The sequence below is a fragment of the Morus notabilis genome, unplaced genomic scaffold (assembly GCF_000414095.1).
Source record: "Morus notabilis unplaced genomic scaffold, ASM41409v2 Scaffold155, whole genome shotgun sequence".
NCBI classification, from domain to species: Eukaryota; Viridiplantae; Streptophyta; class Magnoliopsida; order Rosales; family Moraceae; genus Morus; species Morus notabilis.
Window position 1 is genome coordinate 94,257 of NW_010361021.1, and position 8,860 is coordinate 103,116.

At 39.2% G+C, this 8,860-nt stretch overlaps 1 protein-coding gene across 1 annotated transcript; it reads left to right on the forward strand.

The window, feature by feature from the left end:
- Window positions 1-617: 617 nt before the first annotated feature.
- On the forward strand, window positions 618-6,711 carry LOC21403929. Its single transcript, XM_010098014.2, has 4 exons — window positions 618-1,256; window positions 3,794-4,432; window positions 4,536-4,827; window positions 6,049-6,711. Exons 1-4 carry the CDS (start codon window positions 645-647, stop codon window positions 6,081-6,083), a joined length of 1,578 nt encoding a protein of 525 aa, XP_010096316.2. The 5' UTR covers window positions 618-644; the 3' UTR covers window positions 6,084-6,711.
- The last annotated feature ends 2,149 nt before the right edge of the window (window positions 6,712-8,860 follow it).

The window sequence follows — 8,860 nt, forward strand, 5'->3', positions numbered from 1 at the left end:
CTAAGAACGCGAATTTATGCTAGTAACATTAAGGACTTGACTTAAGAACGTATCCTGGACGCTCTGGCCATTAACTAACGTACGACTCTGGTCTACGTTCTGACAATCGCAGTTTCTAGATGGCAACATGGACTGACTTTCTTCCTCAGACCACGCGTTTAATTTAAGCGCGTGAACACTCTCTAGGGTAAATACTTATAAAAGTCCCCATGTCAGCAAAAACAACAACAACAATAATAATAAAATACAAAAATAAAAATAATTAAATGTCCTATATTGTCCTACCTGGAAGCTTCACTCGTTCCATCAATGAAAGAAGATGAAAGTCCACAATGGACATTTCCTTCCCATCTCCTGCTGATTTCATTTTTTCATTTGCAAGACTTTCATAACCTTGTTGACTAAGAAACAAAATAGAAAACACCAAGTACAATGATAATTAATACCCGTATTTATATCCAATCCAACAAGCATTACAAAACGCAATCCAACTTTTCCCATTATACTTCCTCTTTTTATCTCCTATTATATGATCATATAAAACAATAAAAAACTCTCCCATTAATTTATTAATCACACAAAGCAAAATCATATATTTCTGATTAACATAAACTTTTTTTTTTTTTTTTTGGTTGTCAACTTCCATGGAGTTCTTCAGCAAAGCCAAGGCCGTGAAGCTCCGGAGCCATCTGGACAAGTACTTAGTCGCCGGCGACGATCACGAGACCGTCAGGCAGAGCCGCAACGGTGAGTTGAGGAAGGCCAGGTGGACGGTGGAGCGCGTGGCGAACAAGAGCAAGGCGATACGCCTGAAGAGCTGCCACGGCCGTTACCTGACGGCGACGGACGTGCCGTTCCTGCTTGGCATGACGGGGACCAAGGTCGTCCAGGCCGACATGGACACAAACGACGTCGCATCCAACTGGAAGTACGAGTGGGAGCCGATACGCGACGGGTTTCAGGTGAAGCTAAGGAGCTGGTGCGGCAAGTTCCTCCGGGGAAACGGCGGGACGCCGCCGTGGCGGAACTCCGTCACCCAAGACGATCCCCACACCTCCTCCACGCAGAACTGGATCCTCTGGGACGTCCTCGAGGCTGACGAGCTCTCCGAATCGGACTCTGTTGCCGAGTACTTGTCGTCGTTGTCGGGCCTTTCTTCGGTCTCCGATGAAGTTCTCAGCGAACTTGGATCGCCGGTGTCGATTAAATCGGTTACTTCACCGAAAGTTTCTTCTCCGAAGTTTTCCTTTAAACTGGTATGTTCTGAACCGTCAAATTTTCATTATATCATTCATTTTTTTGAAAGAGTATATCATAATTTCATTTTAGTTAATTATGATTCATTTTAGTTAATTATATATTTGTGACTTGATAATTGTGATGTGAGTCGATACGCAAATCTTTCTTGGATGAAGTTGATGTTGTTTAATTTGGTTTACCATCTTGGCTGGGCAATAGATGACCAATTAGGGTGAGTCGTATATACATATATTGGTCATACTAAAGACAAGAAGTTTGAGATTTTAACCCTGTCTTGTTTTACTATGCCACTATTTTCTGGGCATTGAAAACATCGATTTTGACGTATAATGAGGAATCACTTTCATGAATTTTGAATAGTCATATAGTGCTGTTGATGCTTGGACTTTAACAAGTAATCTGTGTGAACCAGAATTAGTTTGCCTCACTATGGAGCTATTTGTTGTTTTGGAAAGTTGTAGCACTTTGGAGGGTGTGGCATGCCCTTAAATTTGCTTTACTACATATAATATAGAAAGAGACCATAAAAATGAATAATGTAAAACTCTTGAAATTAGGATTGAGTGGGAGATGACCTTCACTGCAGAGTCATATAAATTAATGGGTTGCTATATTTTTCCAACTTAGTATAAATTCTCACCGACTCCTGCGCACTACTTATAAAATAGGTCTTACATAAGTGGCATTATTAGAAAGTGGAAACACGTGCATAAACACTCGTGCCCTCCTGTCAAAAGATTCATTGTTTTTTTAAAGAATTACTGAGTTACTTTTAAGTAGGGCTGTTTATGGGTTGAGTTGGTGTAGGGTAGAGCTTTTTTTTTCCGCCCTATAAGGTGCGAGTTATACATATTTAGCCTTAACGATGTTAGAATTTTTTCACAATCCAACGATGTTCGGGTTGGGTTGGGGCGGTGCGGGGTGGGTTGAGTGGTCGGTTTCAACATTCAAAAAATTAGAGACTTAAAGTTCAATCTAACATTGAAAGTTCATAATCAAATAGAAATAACAACCATTCTTATGAGTCCATCTAACATCAAACATGTAGCGAAGCAGTCCATCCAACATCAAATATAAAGCAAACATAAATTAGTTTATACTCATAAATTAGTCTTAACATAAAGCAAACATAGATGCTTAATTCAAATCCATCTAAAGCAAGCATTGCAACAGCAACAATCCTTATCAGTCCACACTCATAGGCTCCTCAATGGTTGTAGTAGGACATGAAGTTGAGTTATCTACGAGAGAAATGAAAAAGCTTAAGTAATAATTTAGATAGTTAGTTTAGACATGTGTTGTGCGGGTTGGGTTGAGGGTTGTGGGTTGTTATGGGCCCAACCCACAACCCGCCCCAAACATTTCGGGTCAGAAGTATAATAGACTGAAAATTAAAAAAAATATTACGGGTTACTTTTTTCGAGTTAGATTGAGACGGTGCGGAGTGAATTTACGAATTATTTGGGTTTATAAACACCCCTACTTTTAAAATTGAATGAGTTTAATTACTATCTTTTTAATTTATATAATTATTTAAGTAAATAGATATTAATTTAAAAATAAAAGTACAAATTTAAACTCACACGCTTTTAAATATTGCATTTATCTTCTTTCTTTGTTCTTTTGCCACCTGCTATGTACTTAAGTAGTTTTCATTCTCTCGTGGGCATAGCTATACATCTTTATCACGAAACTTAAGTAGTTTCGTCCAAGGTACAACCCTATCCACACACTTTTTGTTTTCCTTAATTGTTTACGTATAGACCTTAGAGCCTCAAAGAAGTTTCACACACAGGGAATTATGACCAATGTAGTACTTTTTGGAATAAAAAGTAATCCAACCAGTAATTTCAGTATGTATTACTAACGCGATTAAGTATTCAATCCTTTTCATGGAATATTATGTGAAATGTACATATGGGCCTTTATGTCAAATATCTAACATCTACTCATGCACAGTGATTTCTAATTTAAAATTTCCTTTGTAGTCGATTATTTGATTAATGAGCAGCCGGATATATTCATTTTTTTTTTAGAGTTTGGTTTTAAGAGTTGCATCAAACCGGATATTCAACATATATAAGAATCAGAACATGGAATCTATTCGGTTTCTTTGAAATGACCATGACCAGAACCAGATTATTCATAAAGACAGCAGAGCTATATCTTAGCCGAGTCGTCGTTTCAATTTCATGGCTGCGGCTGCGTAAGACGCGCACGGAACCTCAAGTAAAAAAAAAAAAAAAAGTCATACAAAAGTTTATTAAAATCCATGCCACGTAAGCCCCCGCGTCCACCCCATAAAAACGTGTTGTTCTTAGCTGACTGGCTGGCGCTTGACCATTGATCATCATCAACTATCCAATTTATTTTTATTATTATTTATTTCCTTGAAAAACAAACTCTCACACGCCATATATAGAGAGATGCTAGATACACACGTCTGAAAAAATCTCAAGAACTCTAGAAGAAGATCAACAAAGTCTCACTTTTGTTTTTGTGTTTGGTCTCTTGTCGTTTTAATAATTTGCAGAGAAAGCATTCCAACCTATCCAATTTATCAACCGAATCCAACAAGTTCCGAAGCGGAATGGACCTGTTCCGGAACGCGAATGCGGTGCGGCTCCAGAGCCACCTCGACAAGTATCTTCTGGCGGAGGAGGATGAGGAGACGGTGACCCAGGACCGAAAGGGATCCTCCAAGAATGCGAAATGGACGGTCGAGTTCGTACCCGGATCCGACTCCATAGTCCGCCTCAAGAGCTGCTACGGCAAGTACCTCACCGCCTCCAACCTGCCCTTCCTCCTCGGCATGACGGGCCGGAAGGTCGTACAGACGCTCCCCCGCCGCCTAGACTCCTCTCTCGAGTGGGAGCCCATCAGGGATGGGTCCCACGTCAAGCTCAAGACCCGATACGGCCACTTCCTCAGAGCCAATGGCGGCCTCCCGCCGTGGCGGAACTCCGTCACTCACGATATCCCCCATCGGACCGCCACACAGGATTGGATCCTCTGGAGCGTCGAGATCGTCGAGATCGCCGTCAGATCCCCCGGCGCCAAACCGTCGGATCTCCCTCCGCGCGAGACTCTCCCCCACTCAGATTCTCTCGAGTTCGAATCGAGCTCGCCGTCGTCGGGTTCGATCACATACGCCAATTTCTCCAGACAAGAGGTTCGGAATTCGGAATTGGAATTTGAATCCTCGCCGATCTCTTCGAAATTGATTCTTCTTTTTTCGAATTTGATTTTGACTTTTTTTCATTATTTTCTTTCAGTCGAGTGATTCGTACGCGGGTTCGCCGCCGAAATTGCAGGGAAGGACGATATACTACCACATAGCGGATGACAATGGCGAAGTGGACGATGAATCTGTGGAGGGTTACTCGTTTAGCTTTAGGGGAAATGGAGTTGATGAGTTGACTCGGAAGTTTGAAGAAGAGACTGGGATTGAGGGGATAATTATGTGCACCAGAAGCCCTTTGAATGGGAAGTTGTATCCTCTTCGCTTGCAGCTTCCTCCCAACAATGTCCCCGTGCAAGTTGTTGTTGTTCTCCGCTCGTCAAAAGGTTAGCTTTTTTGGTCTCTTGATGTTTTTTTTTTTTTAATTACTTTTTTTGGATGTTTATTTCTTGTGCCATGATAAAGTCTCTGTTTTTTTATTTCTTGGTGGAGAAAATAAAGGGATAAATATGCAATTAGATGAATGCCTATATTTGTGGAAAAGTTTTAGGTATGTGAACATGAAATTGGATAAAAAAGTTTTGGATTTGTAAACAACTTTGGTCTATTCCGATTTTTGTAAGAAGTTCGCTTAGGGTAAACATGCAGTTAGATTTAGACTTTGTGTGGAAAAGTTCACGAATAACGTGGCATTAAACTTGAAAGAGTTTTGGAGGCTGCATGTTGTCTGCGTAGTCTAGTGGTGATTTCACACCTTGCTCTATTTTGAGATTATAGAGCTCAGATCCCACGTCCCAAATTTAAAAAAATAAAAAATAAAAAACCTTAAAGGGATTTTGGTTTAGTGAACAACTGTGGTCATTACCGACTTCATATGAAGGTCGCTTATGCAACATGCAATTAGATTTAGACTCTGTGGAAAAGTTAACGAATAATGTGGCATTAAACTCAAAAGAGTTATGGAGGCTGCATTTTGTCTGTGCAGTCCTTACTCTATTTTGAGATAGAGTTCAGATCCCACATCCCAAATTAAAAAAAAAAAAAAAAAAAAACCCTGGGACGACTTAACGTTTCCCTTCGTCCCGTCATTCCGAAGGAATGAAGTAAGGGACGACCTTATCCTCTTCCTCGGCCTGCCATTCCTTTCCAAGGAATGGAGTAAGGGCCGACCTTACCGTCCTCTCTCGTCCCGCCATTCTGAAAGAATGGAATAAAGGGACGACACTACTTGTATTAACGGCCCACCATTCCGAAGGAATGGGATAAGGGCCAACCTTATAATAAGTCAGGAATAAAGGGCCTACCTTAGATAGAGTAGTAACAAGAAAGAGGCCCGCCATTCCTTTCCAAGGAATGGAATAAAGGGCCTACCAAATAAAGAGTTTTGTAACCAAATCATACCTTAATCTTACCGTATTTTGGTTTAGGGAACAACTATGGTCATTTCCGACTTCATAGGAAGGTCACTTATGCAACATGACTCCAACATATGTGGATTTCTAATTTGATCTTTGTTGATTCCGCTTCTTTCTTTGGTTTTAGTTTTTCGTTTTGCACTCATCAGTTCAAACAGGAAATTGATTTTTTTTTCTTTTTTTTTTTTCCAGCGGCCAGTGAATTCGAGAAACAAGGTTTATTATAGGGTATGCATCCAGTCGCTAGAGACATCACTGCAACAAACAACTACTTGTAATGTACATTCTCATCTATTACCTGTTCATATTACCAATGTCAAAGTGTTTGAAGCGACTATGCATTGTTGACTTGTGGGCTGCCTCATCCATAATGCTCAAGCTTGTGCGGTTAGTGGAAATGGAGAGAGAACGTGCTTCCATGGAAGAAGAGGTTTTCTATCAAGCGTGGTTAAAGCTTAGTCTCAACTCTTTATGAATAATGAAATTTTGGGAGCCTGCAAAATCGATTTTATTGCATCATTTTTCTTTATTACAATTATTTTGTTTTGTTTTTTAATTTTTTTTTTGGATTTTCTTCTCCGACGTAGAGATATGTGGTTTCATAGTTTTGTATGTCCTGCTACAATTCACTTTTCCTTATAACTAGGCTTGTTTTGTTAGAGTTTGCCGCGGAAACTATTTGCAGGACAATATTGTATTCTAGATATGATTCGATTGCTTAAGATATCTTGCCATCGATTGTATGATTGCCATTTTGAGGAGCTATTTTGCTACGGTGTAAAAGGCAATATCATTGAAATGGTCTAAAATTGCAGCATCAAGATGCAAAAAAAGTCTTGAGAAATTTTTGTTTTAGCGTGAGCTATCTCTTGCTAGAAACCCGTTAGGTTTATTTTAGAATTTTGCTTAGAAAAAGACTTGTGCGATGTATAACATTGACCATCCACTTCTAGCTGTTTTAGAACGTCATTGTGCACAAATCGAGTAAACTGTTACTCTGTATCAGCTAATAGTTTTTTAATCTTTCTCGTTACCTTTTGATGTCATTTACGTTGTTACTATAATATATAACGGTGTGGAAATCGGTGATCCAATCCAAACTTATGAAATGAGTCACTACACATTTGAAATAAAATATGCATGCGTGTATAATTACGAAGCTCAATCACTTAAATTATTAGAATATTTCAATCAAGCCGTTAAACAAGCGTATTGCAAAAATAATAATAAAAAATTGCAAGGTTAAGATTCTTTCGACACAGTTTGTTGACCTGGAACAAGAGACATGAAATCAGGAAGGTATTCATTGTTTCAGAATAGTTAATTGCATCATTTGATTTCATTATTAACGAGGAAATATTGTAGAATCAAAGGAGATCATGTGCACGCATGCCCAAGCAAGTGACTGTTTAACTTGTGACAGGGCTAGGGAAACATAAAAAATACTAGAAAAAAAGGGTCCAAAATGACAAGTATTTTGGTCAATACGCTCTCAAGTGATCTAAAGTTGACATGATCGGGTTCAGATTGCCTACATCTGAGTTGTTTACAATATATATATATATATATATATATGTATATGAGCTACACTTTCTTTGGTAAATATGTGATTTAACTGCGACAAATGAGCTTGCCATCACACTGTATTACAAAAAGAAGAGAATAAAAAGAAAATGATTCATTCTCATATTTGATTAAAGCAACCAGAGGTGCAGAGCTTATATAGCGTGAGAAGGCTTTACATCACGTACAAAGTCACGCATAAGGAGCTGTACAGCTCAACAATGGAATAACTAACAGTTTGTTATAACAAAATAAAAAATGAATAAAAGAGAAAAGAATAGGAAAATAGGCTAAAATACTAAAGCTCCCCCTCAAGATGAAAAGTATATGTCATGAATTCCCATCTTCGACAGTAAGCTGTGAAATTGGGAAGGATGAAGAGCTTTAGTTAGTATGTCAGTAAGCTGATTTTGTGTTGTAACGTGTAAGGTTTTCAATAACCTAGCTTGGATTTTCTCTCGAACAATATGACAGTCAATTTTGATGTGCTTTGTGCGCTCATGATAGACTGGATTTGCTGCAATATGGAGAGCCGCTTGATTGTCACAGTAAAGAACAACAGGATTAGGATGAGGGACCTTCAAATCACTAAGTAGAGAAAGTAGCCAAGTGATCGCACAAGTAGTGTTGGCCATGGAGCAGTATTAAGGTTCAGTAGAAGATCTTGAGACAATTGGTTGTTTCTTGGATTTCCAAGAGATGAGAGAAGGCCCAAGGAACACACAAAATCCAGAAATGGAGCGGTGAGTGTCGGGACATGAAGCCCAATCAGAATCGGCAAAGGGTTTAAGCTGAATCATAGAGTTAGTTGGAAAGAAAAGACCTTGCCCTAGTGTCCGTTTAATGTATTGTAGAATGCGAAAAGCAGCATAGAGATGTGGTGTGCGAGGAGCCGCTAGAAACTGGCCGAGACGATTGACTGAGTAGCTCAAGTCTGGACGAGTAATGGTAAGGTACAACAACTTACCAATGAGCATCCTGTAACTTGTTGGATCTTCAATCAAATCACCATCATCTTGCGATAATTTTAAGTTTGGATCCATAGGTATAGTGGTTCGTTTGCAACCCAAAAAACCAATGTCTGAGAGCAATTCCAATGCGTACTTTTGCTGGCAAATTGAGATGGCAGCGGATGATCTAGCCACTTCCAAGCCAAGAAAATATTGAAGAGAACCCAAATCCTTCATTTTGAACCTTTTATTAAGAACACCTTTTAAAGTGTCCACAACGACAGGATCATTGCTAGCAATGATAATATCATCAACATAGACCAAAAGAGACAAAAAAGAAACACCACGATGTTTCGTAAATAAAGTGTGGTCACTAGATGATTGAACAAAACCTTCAGACAACAGTGCACTAGAAAATTTTTGAAACCATTGTCGTGAAGCTTACTTTAAGCCATCCATAAATGGATTTGTGGAGCTTGCATACGACATTA